The sequence below is a fragment of the Chelonoidis abingdonii genome, chromosome 22 (assembly GCF_003597395.2).
Source record: "Chelonoidis abingdonii isolate Lonesome George chromosome 22, CheloAbing_2.0, whole genome shotgun sequence".
NCBI lineage: Eukaryota > Metazoa > Chordata > Testudines > Testudinidae > Chelonoidis > Chelonoidis abingdonii.
In genome coordinates, this window is record NC_133790.1 from 8,696,938 (window position 1) to 8,719,718 (window position 22,781).

Below are 22,781 nucleotides of genomic sequence, written 5' to 3' on the forward strand. Positions count from 1 at the left end.
AAGTCATTGGTTAGGTGTGATGGGTTTTATGCTGTTGTATACTGTATACAGGCTAGGTATAAAAACAAACATTTCAATAGTGCACTTTTTGTGCAGTGTATTATTTTTATACATTAGTAAGGCGTTTTCAGAGCCTTGTACAAAAGGCACCATAATGCAAAGTATTAATTAGTGTAAGATTAATATTAACCATTCAATTTCTAAACTCCAAAGCAGGAGCCTGCTTTCCATTAGGACAGTGTTCATACTTTCTCCATGACAACTTACACAATAGTTTTTCAATTGGTGTTATCTTTCTTACACTCCCACCACAGTCAGTTATATATTATGACCATTTGAAACTGTTAAAAAGAATGAAGAAAAGAACACAAATCAAAATACAGGATTAATAAAATAAAGTTTGTTGGTAAATTTTGTAATAGTGGAGAGAAATGTAACAAAAATATGAACACAGTTTGATCAGGACCACCTGAAAGAAGTTCTTTCAGAGGTTATCTTAACATATCTGCATTATTTTTAATGCTGCCATAAGAAAGGCTTTGTCATGAAAGTTAGAGTCTGTGTATGAAATGCTACATACACACCATCAAGACTTCAAAGGAACATTGACATTTTAAACATTAACAGCCAATACATATTGCTGGAGGTTTATAATTAGTATCTTTTTTCATTGATGTTGATTAATAATGCAGAGTGTAGCCTGTGCTTTTGTCCACATATGCAGTTATAGTAAATGGAGCAGTACTTAGAAGCAAGCAGTCAGGTACACCTAGATTTGGCCACAGCATTCAGTAATTATATACTTTACAATATGAACAGAGTCTCATTTGTGTTTCACTGAAGTAGGATAATTATTAATGACAGATCTGGAAAAAATTTGGCATGCATGGGGCATTAAAAGAAACTTTACTGCAGATGAGATGTATCCTATTTGATCACAGTGCATAAACAGCAACAGAATAATAGAGCATCACATCAATCATTTCACTTAGACAGTTCTGTCTGTCCCTGAATGCTTTCGGACCACTTTACTTCCATTGACCTGATCCACTGCTAATGTTTCAACCTCAGGCTGAGGCTGGGATGTTGTTACATGGTGAATTCGATGTGCCACACCAATATGCGCCTTGTGCTGCTTCTCTTTTGCCAGATTGCGTGATTCGCCTGATGTGCGTTCTGAAGCAATGGGTGGAATAACTAAAGGCCTTTCTTTGATCAGGTGGATCTCTGCAGTTTCCCTGGCCAATAAAAATGGAGTGGGATCAGGCATAGCATCAACAGGCTCTCGCAACAGCAGCTTTCGACTATCCGATCCTAATCTATAGGCCTCTTCGAACTCCGGGTTTAGTGGTGTTGACAGACTCTTTTTCATTCTGCGTCGGGGAGTCTCAGGTAGCTTATCTTTGGGAGGAGCTGGCTTGTAGTTGGACAATACTGGACTTCCAGATGGGGTGGCATCAGAAGTCCCGCTTGAACTCATAAGCTTTTTCTTGGTAGCATGCAGTTGTGAAGTTAGATATGCAATAGTGCTTGCTCGCTGCTCTAGTTCACTTGACAGCATATTTAGCTTATGGCTTTTCATTTTTAACTCTTCTAAATACTTCTTTTCTCTTTCTTTGATGGTGTTTTCCAGCACCATTATCATTGCAGTTTTTTGTTCCAGTTCCTTTAATAATTCATTATTTTCAGCCTCTTTGACTTTCAGCTGAGCTTCAAGTGCTTCACATTTTCTTCTGAGTTCATCACTTCTTGAACTACCATTTTCTAGAAGAACAGGAAAAGTAAATGGTTTCAAGCTAATTATAGCCGCTAGGTAAAAATGAGCAATGCAACTCCTTTGTTTAAAATTAATTCTCAGAATGTAAGAATATCCCAAAGGCTAACTTCTGGAAATACACTGACCACTTCATAGTTTAAAAGCTAACACGATAGCTCTTAGTTAAACAAAAAATTAGATACAAGATCAATGCCACATTCAACAGCTTAGGATGGGGAGGATACCCAGTTGATGATACCAACCTGAAATAAAAATGAAGATAGCTCAGTTGTTCTAGGAAAGTAGCCAGAGATTATAGTAAATTTTCATTGCTGAACACTCCCAAATTTAAGTCATTTTGCAAATCCTGCTAGGCCACAAAGAGTAACAAGAACTCATTCACCTGGCTAGGAGAATGCCTGGCTGTACCACATTAGAAAGTCTATAAATGTTATGGTGAGCTAATGGTTAGAAGAATGCTCTTGAAGTCAAAACTCTTGGGCACTATTCCTGGCTGCCCCAATGCCATGGCATGACACCTCGGGCAAATCGCTTCATCTCTTCATATTTCACTTATCCTTCTGTAAAATAGGTACAATCAAATACTTAATACAAAGGCGTGTTGTGAGGCCTAACTCTTTGTACCCTTTTCCTAGTCTAAGGGTTATCTCCAGCAAGCATTACACTCTAAAGTATCAGCAGCTGAAGCACAGCACATCTGAAATGCCTGGCAGTTTTCTCCAGATCTGTGATGCAGCTACAGTATTCACACAGTTTCAAGAATGTGATTTATGGGCAAAGTGAGAGTATTTATAGTTTCTGTCCTCTTGTACTGGAAAAGGGAAATGATGCTTTGGTGGTTAAAACAAAGAAATGGGTGTCAGCAGTTGTGTGTTCTATTCCTGGTTCTTCCATAGGCTTCTTTTGTGACCCTGAGATAGGAACACTTCACAAGCATTCAGCAATTAAGCTTAGCAAGAAAGCAAGCATTTTGGGATCCTGAGTTGGAAGGCACTATAAATTCTAAGTGAAAAGTATTATTATATACTTGCATTGTAAAAAAAATAAAATAAAATGCATGCCTATACCTCCCCACCAGCCCCAAAGATGTAAGATGTTAACCGGAACATGAAAAGCATCACCTGCACAGCATCTCTTACCTGCCAGGTCTGAACTTTTCAGAGTCAGCTCATAGGTCAAATCTAAAAAAGAAACGTTTTATTTTTTGGACATTATATATGATAAAAATAGAGCATATCTGCAAAGAGATTAGAACTGTCTTTTGCATTCATAGATGTTTCTAGTAGCAAAAGGCTGCTCAACAGATTTAAAAAAGATAGCTACAGAAAATGCTCCCCAAACTACCCCTGTATCCTGCAGCTGCACATGTTAAGTTTTGGGTTTAATTTTATTGAATTAAGTGTTCTGACATGTTTATTATGTAAATACTTAAAATGATTTTCATGACTAAAATTGAAGAGTAAAATCCGTTCTGTCCAATTGTTCACTTATTAGCACTGTTTGCCATTGATTAGTTTAATAGGCTATATTTTGCTTGAGCCCGATGTACACTTGTACACTAATACTGTGAAATATTCTCTCAAAAGTTGTTCACTGGACAGAGCTTTGGAGAATATACTATAGGGAAAAATCCTGCTGGGAATACACACTAGTTGGGACCTAACAGGGTTTCTATGGTTCATTTGATGCTGGTATAATAATTCATATTAAATAGAGCCAGTAGAAATGCAAGAGTGACCTTTGCTACTAAATCAAAATCAGTTTTCACCAACATATTAGACCTGAGGGCAAATTATAGTTTTGCTAGACCATACATACGTATTTTGCACGACAAACATTTTTATAAGCCCTTAAAACAGCAATACTGTAGAACCTCAGTTACGAACACCTCGGGAATGGAGGTTGTTCATAACTCTGAACAAAACATTATGGTTATTCTTTCAAAAATTTATAACTGAACATTGACTTACTACAGCTTTGAAACTTTACTATGCAGAAGAAAAATGCTGCTTTGCTTTTATTCCTTTAGTAGTTTATTTTTAACATAGTACTGTACTGCTTTGTTGTGGGAGGGTGTCTCTGCTGCTGCCTGATAGTATTCTTCCAGTTTCAATTGAGGTGTGTGGTTGCCTGGTCAGTTCGTAACTGAGGTTCTACTGTACATTATTATTTGCTATAATAAATTATAGCAGAACCTTTCTACTTTGAACTAAGGGACCCTCTGCAGATTACTGTATTAGCAAGTAAACCAACGTACGTGAAATAAATATGAGAGAACACTTTACAAAACACACTTCAGTTATTTTAACAATTGTACTTTATTTATGACAACAGTTTGTGTACTCAGAAATTTACATTGTTTGAGCTAAGTACAACACAGGAGATGATGCTTTATAGAGATTTCAATACTGAAGTGGCATGAACCTGCAGATTTTTACGAGATTACTAGAATATAATACCAATACAATACAAAGCTTCTTCTGGAAGTGCAGTTGTTCAAATACTATTTGAATACTATTGTGAAACAATATTTCAAATGGCTTCAGGAAGGAGAGGACTTGGGAGTGAAGCCTGCAAAAAGCTGAGCTGCTGCGTGGTCATAGCAATACTGCTGGCAGTATTTATGTAATTACCTGTGCAATGCTGTTGCAGTCGTCGAATTTCAGCGTGCAAACCTTTGAGTGTGTTGGCATGTTCCCGCTGGAGAAACAACAGATTCTTCTGGGCACTGTGCAACTGATTCTCCAGGTTTGATGCTGCCATCCTGACATCTAGGAACCTATTATTAAAGAGAGTCAGAGTTATAGCGCAGATATAAAGAGTGCAATTCTAGTCTTGGGTGAATCAGGAGCAACTCCGATAATGTCCATGGAGTTACACTAGTGTTGAACCAGTACAAAAGCAGTATCAGGCTCACAAAGAGTAAAAGGCATCCACGCTACCTGTTTAAAGCATTTAATGACACCTATTGTTGGAACTGGTCATTAACATTCACAGAAAGTCTGAGTGCATTCTAGGCAGCAGCCTCTATGCTCAGAGCCAGGGACAGGGGCACAGGGTGCTCATTTGTTTGTAGTTAAACACATTTAAAGCATTAGCTCCAGACAGGCTTTAAGGCACTAATCCCTTAACAAGATAAAAGTGGAGTTCCAAGAAAACAGAATAATAGATGTTTGTTTTACTGTGGACTTTGATTCACCTCTTGAGGCACAGGAAATCAGGCACGTGTGGTAACTCCCCCTACATAGGGCAAGGAAACAGAGCACTGAAGTGCACTGTAGACAAGTATGGTGAAATCTAATTATGGGAACGTCGAAGAGACAGCAAATCATTTGCCTTTAACTAAAGGTTGAGACAAACAGTGCTGGAAACCTCCAGGACTGGGACACTTGGAAGCTGTTGTTAAGGTTACTGAATGGAAGTTGGCTTTTGTTCAAATTTATACAATGGAACCTGCACTAAGAGAAGGTTGCTCGAGGAGAACTCTACATTGTGTGGCGCTATTCCGTCTCTTATCGCATTTTCTACTGCACTGTAGTACAGATCCTTGCAACTTCTTGTAGGATTCTCAGTACTGGAGAACAGCCTCCTGACATTTCCATACAAGATAGAATTTCCAAGATTCTGTGATGACATACTATAGAACAAGACAATGGACCAATGGGATGTGTCATTTAAAAAAGAATATGGACCTGTTTTGGTACTCATAAAACGTTGGTACAAACAGAAACATTAAGACATTGGATTCTACAGATTGTAAGGCAGTACTTATCCAGGGCTTGGATCTTCCCCAAAGCACCCACACTGAGGTAAAGAAGATGTTCTCTGTGACACTGAAGAGATGGAGATGGCTAACAGACGACATGATCACAGTGGTCTCTTCTGGCTTTATAATCTACAAATAGTACAACATTGAGTGACACAGCTACACAACACTAAAGACACCTATCCACTGCACTACCATAATAACTGCAGCTCATGGGAAGACAATAATGATTCTAAGTGTGACCACGGGGACTCTACTCAGCATGGTGTAATCAAGGACAAAAGCAAGATGGGACCTGTGGGAAGGGTAGATACATTCTCCTTTTGGAGAAAGGCATTAAGGCAGTGGTCAGGGTCTGATTCTTGAGATTGTTTTAAAAGGGCATTTTCGAGTGTTCTAGTCCCAGGGTGATCTGCAAAGAGTAGTTACCAGAAATCCAGAAGTGATACTATGCAATTGATATAGTTGCCAGACCTCCATTTGATGTGAGGTATTCTGTAACCTCAGCCCCTGTGTTTAACTGAACCTTCATCACTTTAAAATCTCTTGGAGAGATTGCAGAGAAAGGGGAACATTCTTGCACATGTGGAAGTTGTGTCCAGGAATTACATGGTTTCGGGACGAAATTATGACAGAACACCAGCTTCCCAGAGACCAGCTTCCCTAATTACTTAATGCTCCACTAAAGAAAGCTGTAATATCAGTAATGCCAAATTTCAAGACAACCAAGTATGGGTATCCAGTGCTGCTGCACTTATTGATCCATTTTGATTTGGTAGTAACCTCTATTTAGGTTGCCTAACACTTTCTATGAGAAGATTCTTGTGACTTTTTTTTTTTTTTTTTGAGAAGCTCTAACACCTCCACTGTTTGCAGCAGGTCTTTGAAATTCTGCAGGAAGAAAACCCTCAGGCTAGGGAAGTGCCATTTGTTGGTCCCATGAAGTTGCTGAGGTTTGATAAAGTTATAAACGTTTGAAAACCACCATATCCCTTCTCTTTCTTGCATGCCTCAGGAAAGTTTTGGCGCCACATCAAAATAATAATTGACAACAAACATTCTAAAGAGCTGAGTGCATGCTGATAAAGCGACATCAGCACACGCTATACCGGAAATGTGGAACTGCTCCAACAGCTGGTGTGTGTGAGCATGAACTGGGCTTCTCCCATATTGGCATGTGCTTTGGGGCTCATCTCCCTTCTGGGGGCACCTGTCATAAGTAGATAGGTAAGGTAAGGGTTAATTTTCTTTTGCCTGTAAAGGGTGAACAAAGGGAACCAAACACCTGACCAGAGGACCAATCAGAGAACTGGATTTTTTAAAAGTCAGGGGCGGGAATTGTGTACTCTAGGTCTTTTGTTTTTCCCAGCTATGGAGGAAACATCTTTTCTGCTAACTCCTATTTCTTTCTAATATTTTCCTACAAAGTGTGAGTACAAAGGCCACAAGGCAAATAGGCTGTTATATGCTTTGTGTTGTATTTACAGGTGTGTTGATTTGCTGGACTGGTTTAAAGGGGGCTATCTTTTAAATCAGACTGTTTATTCATATTTTCTTATAAGCAAGAGCCTGTATTGATCTCTTAATGCAGTATTATTGTTTTGTATTTTCTTTCTTTTTATATAAAGTTCTTTTTTAAAACCTGGCTGAGGTTTTTGGGGTTTCTCCGGTGAGGCTACAGGAAGGGGGGGTGGAAAATCTCTTTATATTAGCTTTACTAGATTTGAATGCATCGCCTCAGGGGGAGGGTGATTTCCCTCTTTGTTTTGCCTTCAAGGAGTTAAGTACTGCATCGCCCAGGCTCACCCAGGGAAAAGGGAGGGGGAAGCGGGGGAGCAGATAACGAGGAGACAAGGGGGAAGAGCTTGTTTTCCCGTTGAGATAGGGAGACCCAGGGGTTCTGGGTCTTGGGGGTCCCCCAGGGAAAGGTTGGGGTGACTCGGGGTAACTAGGAACCCCAATAGTCCTAGTTGGTGGCAGCGAGATAGATCCAAGCTGGGTATAAGCTTGGGGAAGGTTCACAGTAAACACTCAGAGGCTGAACTCTAAGTCCAGATTTGAGACAGACGTTTAATACAGCACCACAATGGGCAGGAGCTCCCTCAAACTCCAAGAAAGAGTGAATAAAGATTTGTGCCAAGCTACTCCTGAGCATTCCCTGGCTCCAGTAGCCTATACCCCAGCTGGGACAACAGCCTTCTCCTACTGCCAGCTATTGTAGTTAGCCCTGTAGCTCAGTGGCAGAAGTCTGTCCTGCAGGTTCAAGGTACAAACACTGATGACACATGATGAGGGGTGCCACAGTTGTTCATAACAGAGTTTGTTTAAAAAAGGACAAAAGTACGCACAAGAGACTATGTTAAGTGAACACCACTAAAATGGCAAAGTCAAGTACTCAAGAGTTAGGAAGTGCCAGATTTATGGTTGCCCATGCAATCTTGTTTCTTCCTTCTTGTGCCACATGCAGTATGATACAGTATTTAATTACATGATCTCGTCCCCCCACCAGGATCCCTGACTCATTCAGGGCACAGGGTGGACAAACAAGGGGGAAGAATTAAGGTCACACTGGCAATGCTAAATGCTTGAACTTAAAACATAAAAGATGTTTTTTTTAGGTATATAATAACTTTTTTTTAAAAAAATCTTTATCTGGGAACATTAACAGCAAATTACGTGAACGAAATTGAAAAATGTTTCTAAAAATACATACACTGTTTTTCAACTTCAACCCCTCACCCCAACGTGAGAACCAGAGGTTTTCTGGGCCTTTTTAATCTAGCTGATAGTTAAAAAAACAGGGTCTTTGTGATCTTACTTAGTAGACAGAGCTGAAATTTACAGTTCTGATGAGTCAGCTGGAGGCTGCTATTCCCATGGAAACAAGAGTTGCCTTGTCAAAAATGGGGTAAAGGGGCTTTTTGGGAATCAGTTTCCATGGAAGTGTAGCATGGAGCTTTCAGCTGATTTGCAGAAAAAAGCTCATGGATTAGAATGATTGTTTTACAAAAAAAATCTAAATTAACAATGCTAGTTCAGTCTTTGCTGGCAACGTACAAAGCTAGTTAGTAGGCAACTAAAAATCACCATAATCATAATACATAAAGCAATAGAAAGTTATAGCCCAACAGTGCTCTAAGCAAAAGACTATTGGGCTGGACAAGTAACAAGCTTTGGGTGGACGCTCTGGTGAAACCCAGATTTCAGTAAAACAGAGTTGGTTCAGCACAGTCATAACTGCTTTGCAAGTCAGGGAGGAGGCTTCGCTGAGAGTCACCCTGTTGCCACCACAACTGTACTTTGCCAGCGCCCATAGGGCCAGATGGTAATTTTTAAATGGACTTTTCAGCTATTTTAGTGACCTTGGGGCACCATTCATTTTAAGCATTGTCAATATTTCTGTTGCATTACCTTTTCAGAATGATGTAGCCTACTCTGCAAAGCCAAGTTCAGCCAGATAAAAGCTTTACAGCATCATCTGATTCTTAAGTGCTCATTGTATTCTCACTGACTGAATGCAACAGCAGAATGAAATCTGTATTAGAGACCATTCCCCAAACATGGCAGGATTCTCAGATATGATTACAATGCTTTACACTCTTAAAAAAAAAAAAACTACAGTGGCAGATGGGGGCTCAAACAGGATTTTTGTTAATATCAGCAATCCATTTATTTGGTTAATTTCAGCGTATAAAAATAAACTTTTTTTCTTTTTAAAGAGATGTCTATAAATAATATCCAGAAACCTTTCCTATCACAATTGTTACCGACAGCAGCTTTGTGCCTGTAGGTTAAAGTGAAGTGAAAAGTTTTAAGAAAAAATTAGAAGACTTAAAGACACAAAGAAGTAACAGAAAAGATGTTCCAAATAAATATATTCAATAAAATAATACTATGTGTCAGAAAACAAGACAACCTGATTGGATTTCTTCAGCACCTATTATACAGTAGTATAACTCCACATCAGGAGTTTTTTTTTTTCCCCCCACATAGCTTCCTTAGGTCTTAAGGATCACATTGGGATTAACTAGTCTGAAGGAAAAATAAAACATTAGTTTTATGAGGCTGGCAGAAAAATGTGTCATCAGAAATTGACAATATTGACCTAGGACATTTTTTCCCTGCAGAAGTTAAATCAGGAAATCTATAGAATTTAATACACAAGAATTTGAGGTAGCAGCCCCTCTCAGGTAAGCAGTTTTTTCCCTTCCTCTGGATGATAAAGGGAGGACAGCCCTCTAATCCTGAGAATATCCTGGGGTCTTCCTGTGTTTTTACTCCGCACTACAGCAAATCCCAGGGGATGCCTTGTGGTCATGCCTGAACCTTACCTTCTCCTCTGAGAAAAACAGAAGGTGAAGGGCAACGATAAAGGTAATGCTACACAAAGCAGCATTCACGTCTGCTGAAGTTTCCATGGGTTTTTTGGCATCCCCCCCAATTTCACCGGTACCCTGCCGAACCATACCTTCTTCCAAAACAGGTGGAAACAACCCCATATAGTCTCTGTGGAAAGAATTGTGCATTTTCTTGGAAATGGGGGAAAATATCACTCCGTGCAAATAAGAGGGAACTTTATATCTTTGGAAGACAGAGTCATGGTATGGACATATAACAGCTACCTGCCTTTTGAATTCTATGCTTTTGCAGTGCAGAAATGTCACTGTATCCTAATTAAGATGACTTTTCCTAGAGCAAGGGGTGGATAGGGAGAAGAACTGGAAAAACTCAGATAACTGACAGTTGAACAGCTTCTCAGACGCTAGTTGATCAATTATTATTCAGCTGGCTCTAATTCTGCAATATGTTTTTTTGCTAGATACGTATTAGCTAATGCACTACCCATCTGGTAGTATAAGAAAAGAGGAGGGGCTGAACAAATTTACTTATCTGGGAAAAGAATAAAAAAATCTTCACTTGAGCTATTCAAGTGGAAGCCAGTTAAATAAAAAGTATAAATTATTATTTTCCTGGGTTGACAGCAAGTTGTTTTGTGCTGCTAGGCACAAAGTAACCGAACAGGATGCAAACTTACCATCCATAACAACCCATTTCAAGTGAAGTCCAAAGATTCTGAAACTGATGTTCCAAAGCACAAAAATCATATAAGCATAAGAAAGGATCAACCTGAATAAACCTGGCTGTGTAACAAGCTGGACCTCTATTACTGATTCACTAAGTCTGTGGTTGGGCTAAATTTTCTAGGCCAAGATGATCACAAACTAGGAATACAGATGCCCTCAGGTTACGCAAACCCCACTTATGCAAATCCGCACTTACAGAAAAAGTTCCGTAAACTAGAAATAGGAGGAGTTTTATGGATTTGTGTGTGTAATTGTCGGATATATGTTTCCGACTTGTGCAAAATTTGAGTTACGCAAGGCGTTCCAGAACAGAACACTTGCATAAGTCGGGGAGCGTCTGTATATTAAACATTTCCCACACACTTCCCCAAGAGTATCACAAGCATGGATTTAAGCAGGGGAATAGAAGAAAGAGGTTTGAAAGTCAGGGCCCAACACCCCAGAAGAGTGCAGAGCAAAGGAGGATTTAGAAAAGAATGGGAGATACCTTAACCTTTCCTGGTGTGTCTAGTATTTACAGAGTACACTATGTTCAGAAACAATCAACGTTTCTTTTTGGTGCCTTTGAAGCAGCTCATTCTTTATGTTGCATACATAGCTTGCTCTTTACACTTTAGCCCTTTGTCCTTGCTCAATAGGGTTTTGTTCATTGCTTTGCCAGGGAATGTTTGTGATCTGGGAATTATATACTGCACCAAAAGTCTTACTGAACAGGATAATGCTGCCATTAATGCTTTTAATGAGGAGTTCCCCCATGGTCAACGGAAATGAACTAAACAACTGTCCGCCTACTCAGAGCGCTGTCACTATTACATGAAGACAGCTCCTTGACTGTTTTCAGAGTGATAGTCATGTTAGTCTGTATCAGCAAAAAGAACGAGGAGTACTTATGACACCTTAGAGACGAACAAATTCATTTGGGCATAAGCTTTTGTGGGCTAAAACACACTTCATCGGATGCATGCAGTGGAAAATACAGTAGGAAGATATATATACACAGAGAACATGAAAAAATGGGTGTTGCCATACCAACTCTAACGAGACTAATCAATTAAGGTGGGCTATTATCAGCAGGAGAAAAAAAAAAGCTTTTGTAGTGATAATCAGGATGGCTCATTTCAGCTCTTTGACTGTTATTTTGCTTTGTGTCGGGCATGAGCCAAAGAACTACAAATGGTATTGAAACAAAAAGACTAAGTTTACCTTAATGAGATTAGTACTGCATGTCTAGATAGTCTGGACCAGATTCCGAGAGTTAAGTGCAGTTACTCTCATTTTACAATGGTGTAGCTGAGGGCAGAACTAGACCCACTTGACCATAGCCTTTGGAGACTGATGCAAAAGCCACTAAAAAGGATGGTGCATGGCCCTCCCTTATGTGCTCATAAAGGTTATTTTGCTCCCTTGGAAGGATGCTTCATAGTCTGGTGAATGCAGGTAGTCAGCTGAGCACACATGTACGAACAGAATTGTATGGAGTTTTTCTGGGTGCATCAACTGTACTTTTCAAAATAAGTTAAGTTTTTGCACAAACACTTTGATAGAACTTTTATGCTTCGCCACTCCTGCAGGACGAGAGAGAGAGAGGATATTGCTTTGTTTTCACAGGAACTCAGTGCTGTTCAATGGGATGCACTCAGCATGGCTGGTGGAATTTTAAAATTTGTAATCCCCTTCTGAGTGAATAACATGACCTTTGAAACTCCATCTCACGCTCTACATTTCATCTTCAAACATGCTGAGACATATGGATGAAGAGAGCACTAGACTGGTGCACAATTAAAAACAATGGCAGTGTCCTGAAAATACACACATCACCAATGGCAACTCATTGTAACACAGTCAGTCCTTGAACAAAAGACAGCTAACTTTGAACTTTATGATTTGGAATATTTTTTTTTGCAATTAGTTCAGAAGACTTACAGGGATACTGAACTTAAAAATTACACTTTTGTCTGAAATTTTTTTTAGTTACTGTTAGAAATAATATGCAAGCTGACTACAAGCGAAAAGCTAGAGGAAATAATAACCTTTTCAGATGTCAGATAGCCTAAAGTAAGCAAACACCTTACATCTAGTAAGTTTCACTGTTTCCATGTACAATCCGTTTCCCTATTTGTGTGGGTCTTTCACATAGCAACAAGGGATTGTTTCTTAAAGTCACAAAAAATAACTGGAATAGACTCTGGAGCAAGCTCAGTACCTGAAACTACTTTTAACTTATTTAAAAAAACTGACTCCGTTTCAAGTTGATAGCATCCCTTTCCTAGCGTAGGCAGAACTAAACAAGTACAAAAATTACTACGTTAAGGGGAAAATCTTCATAGCAAGGAGATCCAGACTCAAGAACTACTTGCATGGGAATCTGAGTTTTTTTCTGAGCAGGTAAGATAGTGGTGACTTTTTATAAGCTGAAGGCAACTGGGCCCTTTGGCTGGATTCCATATAGAGACCCAACAGTCAAAAGAAAAAACTTAAGTTACAGGTACCATAAAATATTTAGTTTTGCAACTATTTAAAGAGAAAAAACTTTCAACCTTTCCAAATATTTAAGAAGTGATACAAATTAAGAGAGGATGGTATTTACAAGTCAAACTCTGCTGATTACAAACAACAGTGAGCACGACAGCTGTTTTACAGCTACAATAGTGCTAGGTATTTAGGGTATGTCTACACTTCAGCTGGGAGTGAACATCCAGTCTGGGTAGACTTATGCTAGTTCAGCTCAATCTAACATACTAAAAATAGTTATGTGGATGGTGCGGCTCAAGTAGCAGTATGGATTCTCAAACCCACCCAGTCCCCTGGAGCTGAGCTCTGCCAGAGTTGCAATAGTCACACTGTTATTTTTAGAGTGCTAATCATGTCTACCCAGCCTGAGTAGACTTTCTCCCAGCTACAGTGTAGATCAGGGGTCCCCAACATGGCACCCACGAGGGCATCTAAATGCACGTGCGTCCTGGCCAGCGGTGGAGCATCCGCCGAAATGCCACCGAATTTCTGCGGCATTTCAGCAGCGACGCCTCTCGATGACGCCACTTGCCACCAAGAGACGTCATCGAGAGGCATCGCTGCCGAAACGCCACAGAAATTCGGAGGCATTTCGGCAGATGTTCCACCACCGCCACGGTCCTTCATCTGGTACCCACCAGACGAAAAAGGTTGGAGACCACTGGTGTAGAGATATACCCTTATGGGTTTCATACTGGCATTAGCACAATGAGCATGTCGGCAATGTTGTGCTAGTTCTTTTATCTAGACAAATGTATAGCGTTCCACCTTAAACCCATGAGATTTCAGACAAAGGTGGTGTCTCAATGGAGACCAAAAGGAAAAATATGTAAATATAATAAGAAATGCAGGATCAAGCCCCCACCTGCCCATAAAAATTTATGGACATACACAGATTCCCAATTTCCTTTTTCCTAGAGACAGAGGAACAGACAAATTTAATCAAACAACATTCCTTCAGGTGCACTGAAAGGAACATGCAAGTAGATTTGTTTGTGTAAGAATCAGTCCAAGACTTCACTCGCCTTCCACAACGAAGCCTTAAATAAATGTTAAAATTCTTCTACCCACCCCAAGAAGTGAATGTTTTCCTGGCTCCTCTCAGTGTCAGCATGGCTGTGTGTGGATGATGCAGTGTTACCTGCCAAAATGAACTATTATGCAAAATGAAATCTTGATACAAGTCAAAAGTACAGACACGTTCAGCAGCTCTTAGAGGGCAAATCCCACTCTATTTTGGCATATCAGAAAAAAATGCTTCATGGTAGATCTGTCTCAGTGCTACAGAGTATTTTTTCTTAAAAAAAAAGATTCTTAAATCAAAAAGTAAAATAAATTAAACTGAAAGAGCTGACAAAAGTAGGAATCTTGCTTCACAAATGATAGGCAGGGCTGAGAGAAGGGCCCCTTCTGATCTGAAGTGTTTGGATGTAGTTCAAAATATTTCTGAGGGAGTCAGAAGCCTTTTCTGGTTCTGTATCAGGCTCCCGTGGACAAACTGGAATGCCTTCATATAACACTCACATCATAAGATAAGAGCAGAGAGATGGTGGTTTAGAATCCAGGAGAGAGAGCATATTAAGACAGTACTGGAATGAAGCTAACTAGCCATTTTTATAAGGTTTTATTTTTGACTGAGGGAGATCAGTTAAACAAAAAAGTCATCTCTTTCCAGATGGTACCCATTCCATCCATCTCCAGACATACCAAGCACTTGAGCACTGTCCAGACGTGCATTCAGATCTTATGCTGGAATACACTATTTATACAAGCAGGCAACTAACTTCCTCTCATCTGAGAGCCAATTCCTTACTTGATCAAAACAAGTCACAAGCCGTCAGAATATTTTCTTAGGTGTTGTAGCAAATCCAGTTTCAGGAAGTCACCTAAAGAAAGCAGGGGTACAGAGTATCTTTTGAAGACCCTTTCCAGTCAGCTTCAGTTTCACAGATGACAAAAGTGTTCCTGTCAAACTGACTGTGACGGTGCACCCCATAAGGCTTTATGGAAATATGCTTATGAATGTATATATGATATAACTGGAATGTGCTTTATTCTACATATGCCATATAACATATCTCTGTAAAGGTTATGATCGACTGAATCTATTCATTCTATTTGTAGGCATGTATCATTTTTGAGTTCCAGGTTATGAATCTTCACTATGTACTTCCTTGATTTTTAAGTAGCCTTAGTAAAGCATTTGGTCAGAGTGCCCAATCAAGAAATACTTAATGACAATGGATCTTGGAAGGCTACAGTCAATATAAGAAGTCTTCCTGGAGACATTCAAGATAGGATGTGGGCAACGGCTGCTGACACGTGACTTGCCCATGTGACTCCAAAACTCCATCTTAGAGCTGGACTTCACATAGGAGAGGCCTCCACCCGCAAGAGAAAGTTTATTTAAGCCCGTGGGAAATCCCATTTTGTCTTCAACTGACTCAAGAGATAGCAGCTCCACCCCAAAGGGTACCTGAAAGAAACTGGAACAAAGGACAGTAACCATAAGGGTGTGAGTGATTGCTGGACCCAGACTAGAAGGAGACTAGTCTGTAAAAGGAAGGTTACTGGAACACCTCTGAGGGTGAGGTTTTATCTGTATTCAGTTTTCTTACTGTATTAGCCATAGACTTGCGTGTTTTATTTTATTTTGCTTGGTAATTCACTTTGTTCTGTCTGTTACTACTTGGAACCACTTAAATCCTTCTTTCTGTATTTAATACAATCACTTTTTACTTATTAATTAACCCAGAGTATGTATTAATATAGGTGGGGGGGCAAACAGCTGTGCATTTCTCTCTATCAGTGTTATAGAGGGCAAACAATTTGAGTTTACCCTGTATAAGCTTTATACAATATAAAACAGATTTATTTGGGGTTTGGGCATCTAAGTGTTAAAGACAGAAACACTTCTTAATTTGCTTTCAGTTAAGCTTGCAGTTTGTGGGACATGGTTCAGACCCGGGTCTGTGTTTGTGGCCAGCAAGCGTGTCTTGGCACATCAGCTGGCAGCCCCAAGGGGGTTTCTGTGATCCAACCCATTACACTGACTTTTCATGTTACTGGAAAAACATGCAACTCAAAGGATAAAATAATACAATATGACAGACATGCACAGGTTTCTCCTTTTGATTAAAAATTGTGATGCAGAAGCCTTGACTATAATAACAGGACCATACAATTTCCTCCCGACAATCTATGGTAAGTATCTTCCTTTCTCTGGTTGCTACAAAACATATAAGATGCTTAATATTAAGCCAACATCTCTCATGACTCAGATATACAAGTCTGCCTACATTGCCACCATTTTACCACCAATGATTCATGTATCATTGCCCTCACATTTTTCTAAGACTTATTTTATATTTCAAGCATAATTATAGTCTCTAGAAAGGAAAGAGAAAATTAACACATCCTTTTCTCCCCTCAGAATGAGAATATAGTCCTATCTTTGTTAAGAAATCATTTCTAACATTTTTCCTGGTTATTTTACAAGGGGATTTTCCCCTGCTGTTTTCCAGACAGACATGTGTGGTCTCCCCAGCATAGTAGCAGGAAGTTCAATTAAGAGGAGACAGGCTTGATAGCAACAATTTAAAGTTCCTAGATGTTCAGAAAAAGAACAAGATGAGCCACCTTGTACTCTTTACAGAAGCTTCAGTGAATTCCTGTAAATTTGATACAATCTTAAAATCACAAGTATTGGCAAGGATGATTCAAATGAAGATTATACAATCCTTCTCACGCCCTGAGACTACACAAGCCCCGTAGATGTCACAATTAAATCAGAACAGACTGAAGCAAGCGTCTGTTAGGTCAGAGAAATACTGTGGCATATTCATAAAGACATTACCAGCACTGGAGTGATTCACAGATGGTATTAGACAACATCATCATGGGCAAACGATTCTATACAATGTCAGGAGTGCCAGAGACAGTATAAATACCTATGTAGATAGGCTGTGACTATGTCCATTACTACAGGATCCCAGTTCCCTAGGCATAGAGCTGGTCAGGAAAAGAAAAAAAAAAAAAAAAGTCTTCAGCAGCAACAGAACTCTGAAATTTTCATTCAAAATATTAAGGAGGAAAATATATCAGTAATCATTCTGATAAAACATCTTTTTTAAAGGAAATCAATTTCACGAAGCATGAACATTTCTACAATTTTTCATAAAAATTTAATCATTTTTTGACTAAAAAATGTTTAATTTCAACTAGCTTGTATGCACAGATTTGAGCTCTCTCTTCCTTTTGCCAGTAGCAGGCCCCTCCTTGAGGACATCACTTCATTTCTCTCTCCTCCATTTTGAGAACAGATAGTAGTTTATTACTTAATGTAATTTCCATCAGGGCTAAGGGAGAGCCATAGCAAAAGGGTAGGCTCTGCCTTCAGCCCTGAATAGAATTAGATTTGCAGACAGCAATGCAATATTACAACTACCATATGTCATTTTCACTACTGGAGACAATTCCATAATCAGTGAAAAAGAAAGAAAAGTTCCATCCTCTTCTAGGTAGAGAAACAGTTTTAATATCACTTAATAAATGTAACAATGAAGCTTTGTAATCAGCTTCAAGAAGTTCATTAAAGAGGCCCTTGAAAATGAAAGCAAAAAATTCAAAAGCAGGATCAGGCCCTAAATTATTTAGAAGACAAAGAATTTTTCCTACAAGAACATACTCTGAGTGTAATGTATTCTGTACATAAATTTGGAACTATAACGGTGTTTAAATTAGAAATATGATTCTAAAATAGAGAAACCAAATCTCTTGGATATTTCAGGTGTCAGTAGTCCCTCATGAACTCAGATCCAATATTTTCATGTTATTTTAAAGGAAGAGTTTATATTGACAATATTGTGGGAATCCCAGGAGAGATTCAGAGGAAAGGATTTGCCATCATTTTTGGAATGCCCTGATTCTGAATGTTTGACTTTTCATCTTTCATGTTTCATTAACACTAGTTCTTTGCATTTAATTTCCATTGTTTTAGGTTTAGTTTTTATGGGAAAAGGACTCCTTCCCCATATTATCTGGAGCTATTTGCCTATACAACCTAATTACAAGCCAAAATGCCTTTATCTGCACATAACAATCAACAGTTTACTCTGAGGAATGTAGAAATCTCAAACTATATCTAGTATTTATGTAAAACATATCTGGGAAAAACAAGCTGGAGTCTTTCAGCACCACAAAGAGAATGGTCCTTCCAGGAAAATTCATTTACAAAGAAGGCATCTGCACATCCAAATCAGAACACAACTGACAACAATTCTATACCTATGTTCAATTGCTTCACTTTGATGATAACTTGCAGGCAGTGAGCCTTCTAATATACTTAACTGTATTTTTTTTTTTTGAGTAAAATACTGAAATAGTGTAAAACCGTGAAAAATTTCACTACCTGTTCATCTACCTCCCGTTATACTGTTTCATAAATGTATGCTCCATTGTTTTAGAATAATGACTTAGAACTACAAATGTTCAATTTTTTTGCTTCTCTTACTCTGCTCAAAATAAGATATTTAAGAGCAAAAGGTCCATATGACAAACAATGGTTGTATTATTTGAAAAAATGCAATTAAGGAACAGCACATGAATGACAGATTAATTTTTTTAAACAGAAGAGTAAACACAAACACTCACAGTTGTCTTATTAATACTACATCCAGCTATTGTATACTCCTAAATTATGCAGACTAGAGATATAATAGGGGGTGGACAATTTGAACCAAATCTTTAAAATTAACTAGAAACAAAACAACATTCTATTTTTAATTGCTTTGGGCTTACTCCGATTCCCACGTGAAATGGAGTTCGCTTTCCAATAGTTAAGACAGCAAGAGAAAGTGCTACATTTGTAGGGTTAACATGCAAAAAGATTTCACAGATTTTCACAGGAAAACTGCCTACCCACTGTCCGCAAGCAGCTGATAGAGTTTTGAAGAGAAAACCGAGAGTAAACAGGATTTTTTTTTTAAATGGTTAATTTGAAAACAATTTCTAGAATGTCTGTCATAGTTCTGAGCACAGTGTGTTTTATTTTAAAGGCTTGTTTTGCAAACAATATGTATCTTCAGCATGAGTTGTATCAGAGAACAGATGCTGTGCACTGAGATAGATCTACCATTGCAGAAACAGTGTTGTGTTTACTTTACCTGCAAGTGAGAAATCTGTTGTTTCCAGGAGTAACAAGCAACATGAAAGAAAAAGTTACACAGTTAATGTTAAATGTTTGCCTCTTTTTGTTAACTAAAAATACATTTGATACACAATCAGTGCTGGCAGACCAATCTTCAAGATCCTAGGACTCCCAGTGCTCTAATATTAATCTCCTAAAAGCAGCAAAGAATCCTGTGGCACCTTATAGACTAACAGACGTTTTGGAGCACGAGCTTTCGTGTGAATACCCACTTCGTCATCTTTTGCTGCCTTTACAGATCCAGACTAACACGGCTACCCCTCTGATATTAATCTCCTAGTATTTTAATGGCCTGATTACAACCAAAGTCAATGAGAATTTTACAACTGAATTCACTGAATGGAAGACTGTCCCCAAAATATAACGGGAGAAATGTATTTGCAATATTTTTATATTGTTGCTTTATGAACATATTAATATGAAGGAGGGGAACTGTATTTAAGTACAATAGTTCTCAAGTGTTTATCCTACGTTCAGAACTATCATAATCCAGTAAACTGACTTCTCCAACTAGCTGAGATATAATACTAGCATTACCCCTGAGAAGTAACTTCTTCAGGCAACAGTGACAAAGATTCTACATCCTCTTGCAGGCAGAGAAACAGTTTTAATATTGCCTAATAAATGTAACAGATCTTATAATCAGCTACAAGAAGTTCATTAGAGAGGCAAACACTGGCCCTTGCAAAGAGAAACAAAGAAATTCAAAGCATGGCAATGTTCAGTGAATTACCTTACTCTAAGATTCAAACAAAAATATTAAAATACAGCACTGAAACAAGAATGGGCCAGGGAATGAATGTCCTAGAAATTTTATTTTGGCACATAGTAGATGCAAAAGGAATCAACAATTCTAGTTATATAGTTGTAATGAGATTTTTTTCTACAAACAATGGGCAACCTCTCATGGTTTAACTCCTTCCACACTTCTGGGCTGCATCATTCAGCACAATTATTACAAAGGGTATGGCAGGAGCTGCTGGAAAATTAGTTTATTGTACAATATGCAATATTAATTTAGCACGTACAATTAATTTATAGTAAAATATTCTCATCCCTGAAAGCAGAATGTACAAAAGGTGTGTATGTCTGTGGATACAATAATGGTGTTGCTGTGATACAAAAGCATGGTTTTACTGTGCACTTCAGTAAACAGACATGAAAAAGCTTGCATAAAGAGCCAGACCTCAAATAAGAGTCACTTAGTACAACCATCTTACAAAACCTCTATTTTTTCTTTTCTAGGTCTTCCCTTTTTTCAGATCTTAGATTCCTAGACCCCTTTTAGAATAAAGAAAGGGAGAACAGGAAAAGACTGTGGAACAAAAAAGCTACAGACACTGTTCTCTGGCCAGTACATCCCTAAGTATTGCCATAAAGCATCCAATATTACGATTAAGTCATTTGGATCACTGATCTTGCAACAGCTCATCACACTTCAAAAAAAATGCTACTATTAATTACTGACAAACTGATCAATTAAGTCACTTTTGTTAGCTGGTGGCACAAAAGATTTCAAAGTGTTATAGAAACAGTACTTCAGGAATAAGAAAGATCAAAGTTATATACAACATGTGAAATACGACTAGTTTGCGTCTAAAAAATTAATTATTTAGAATATTTTACTATAAAAAATAATGAGATGACATGTTCAAGACCTCAGGCGAAAAGATGTATTATTTTATATTTGTCCATTTACATACATACAAAGTATACACTGGAGATCCTGATGCTATAAAAATAATATGTAGATACCATTTTACATATGGTTTTAAATATTCCTTAGACATCTTTCAGTACCTTTAAAAGTCTAAATAAAGTAAATGCCAGGCTAAATATTATATCAAGAGCAAAGCTTGCAAGCTAGTTTATTCCACCTGCAATCCTAGTCCGTCATACTATGCTATACACAATATTCAAAAAGTGCATTCCTTACAGGAAAAACACCAGAGGGCAATTTTCTTTCTGCCCACTGATGACAAAGGCTCACTAATGACTCCTCCGAATGAATACACAATAATTCTCAAAAGGTTTTAGATTTTAATAATGAGCCATATTGAAAAAGGTTTTTATTTTTTTACAAATTATGCTAAAGAAAAATGCAGTTTGATAATTTTAAAAACAGTTGTTAAAAAGGATAACATTTTTAAAATTTGCAATCAAATTTATGAAATGTAATTTTTTTTTCAAAATTACTTGTTTACAATTTTAATGTTCAATTTGGTTATTATGAGTCTTATATACAGCATTTAGCTTGGCTGTCACAGTTCTTCCTGCAACAATGCTTTTAACATACATTAACGCAGTACACTTAGTAATAGCTACAGCAGTTATGCACCAGTTTGTCCAATTATTCATTTTATATATTTTTAGGCATGTAATGTCTTCCTGAATCATGACTTCCCCGCCTTTAAATTGAAAATTCAATGAAACAACAAAACATCACTGAAATCTCAATACACTTCATGAGTCACCGTACAGCTTTAATATTCAACATAACAGATAACATATATGGGATTTAATAGATAGATTTCTTATTTTTGTCATTTTATTAGCTGTTCCAGTGCATCAATAGTTTTAAACAGTTACATGAACCTTGGGATATGTATAGTTTTATGAATGCATAAATGTACACCTATATTAAACTAAGACAAGATTATAATTCTCTTTTACTAGTTCACAGTTATACTACTGTACTACCCTAAAGGACTATATTTACTAGCCAACAAGCAGTATATAAACAGGGACTGCACTACATCCACACTGATGTGAAATGAAATTTTAAAATATTAAGAGGGATAATTCTTACTGTATAATCATCAACAAAGGCACATTTTAGTACAAGCGTTTACCCATCTAAACAAAGTCTCCTGGATATTTCTTATGCACCTGCAATGCAGCTCAGAACTCTACAATCCCCCCCTCAGGGCTGCCACAGCCCCATGTCTTTTTCTCTTATCTTCCTTACTTCAGCTTTTGATAGTTAATATACTACATTAAAAAAGCATATCATTATAATTTATGGTGCCAACATACAAACATGAAAGGACCCCTGCTCTGCGTCCCACCTTAGTTCTTGGGTTTGGTGATAAACATACAGCAGCTAGGTGGCTGGAAGACACTCCATTTCCAAACACAAGCTTTGCACTCCTTGCTACTATTTCCACAAATGATGGGCTCTCTCCTTACATAAAATACCTCGTCTTGAATAAAGATTCCACCTCTACCCTCCCCACATACATTCCTTCCATCTTTTCTTTCCTCATCCACCCTACAGATTTACTGCAACGGAAGAGGAGAATAATGTCACTTCCCTAAAGCTCAAAGGCAACACTGTCCTTCATGCTTCCTCTTTTATTAGGTACCCCCATCGCACACCTTATGGTCTCAGACAAGCAGTCATGCCACCTCCCCTCCCAGGGAAGAATTCAGACA

At 38.2% G+C, this 22,781-nt stretch overlaps 1 protein-coding gene across 2 annotated transcripts; it reads right to left on the reverse strand.

The window, feature by feature from the left end:
• CCDC92 (coiled-coil domain containing 92) lies at nt 1-22,781 on the reverse strand. Of its 2 annotated transcripts, XM_032800571.2 has the most exons (5): nt 22,725-22,781; nt 9,460-9,575; nt 4,411-4,556; nt 2,917-2,958; nt 1-1,764 (listed from the first exon to the last, which is right to left on the reverse strand). In XM_032800571.2, the coding sequence occupies exons 3-5, from the start codon at nt 4,538-4,540 to the stop codon at nt 989-991; spliced, it is 948 nt and encodes a 315-aa protein (XP_032656462.1). In that variant the 5' UTR covers nt 4,541-4,556; nt 9,460-9,575; nt 22,725-22,781; the 3' UTR covers nt 1-988. The 2 variants fall into 2 exon arrangements, with proteins under 2 accessions (XP_032656462.1, XP_032656465.1); XM_032800574.2 differs by lacking the exon at nt 9,460-9,575.

Coding starts and splice junctions, on each gene's coding strand:
- CCDC92 (XM_032800574.2), bottom strand. CDS start 4,540: ATGGCAGCATCAAACCTGGAGAATCAGTTGCACAGTGCCCAGAAGAAT. Junction 2,959..4,410: donor ACTGCAACAGCATTGCACAG/GTAATTACATAA, acceptor TTTCTTTTTTAG/ATTTGACCTATGAGCTGACT. Junction 1,765..2,916: donor GAAAAGTTCAGACCTGGCAG/GTAAGAGATGCT, acceptor CTGTTCTTCTAG/AAAATGGTAGTTCAAGAAGT.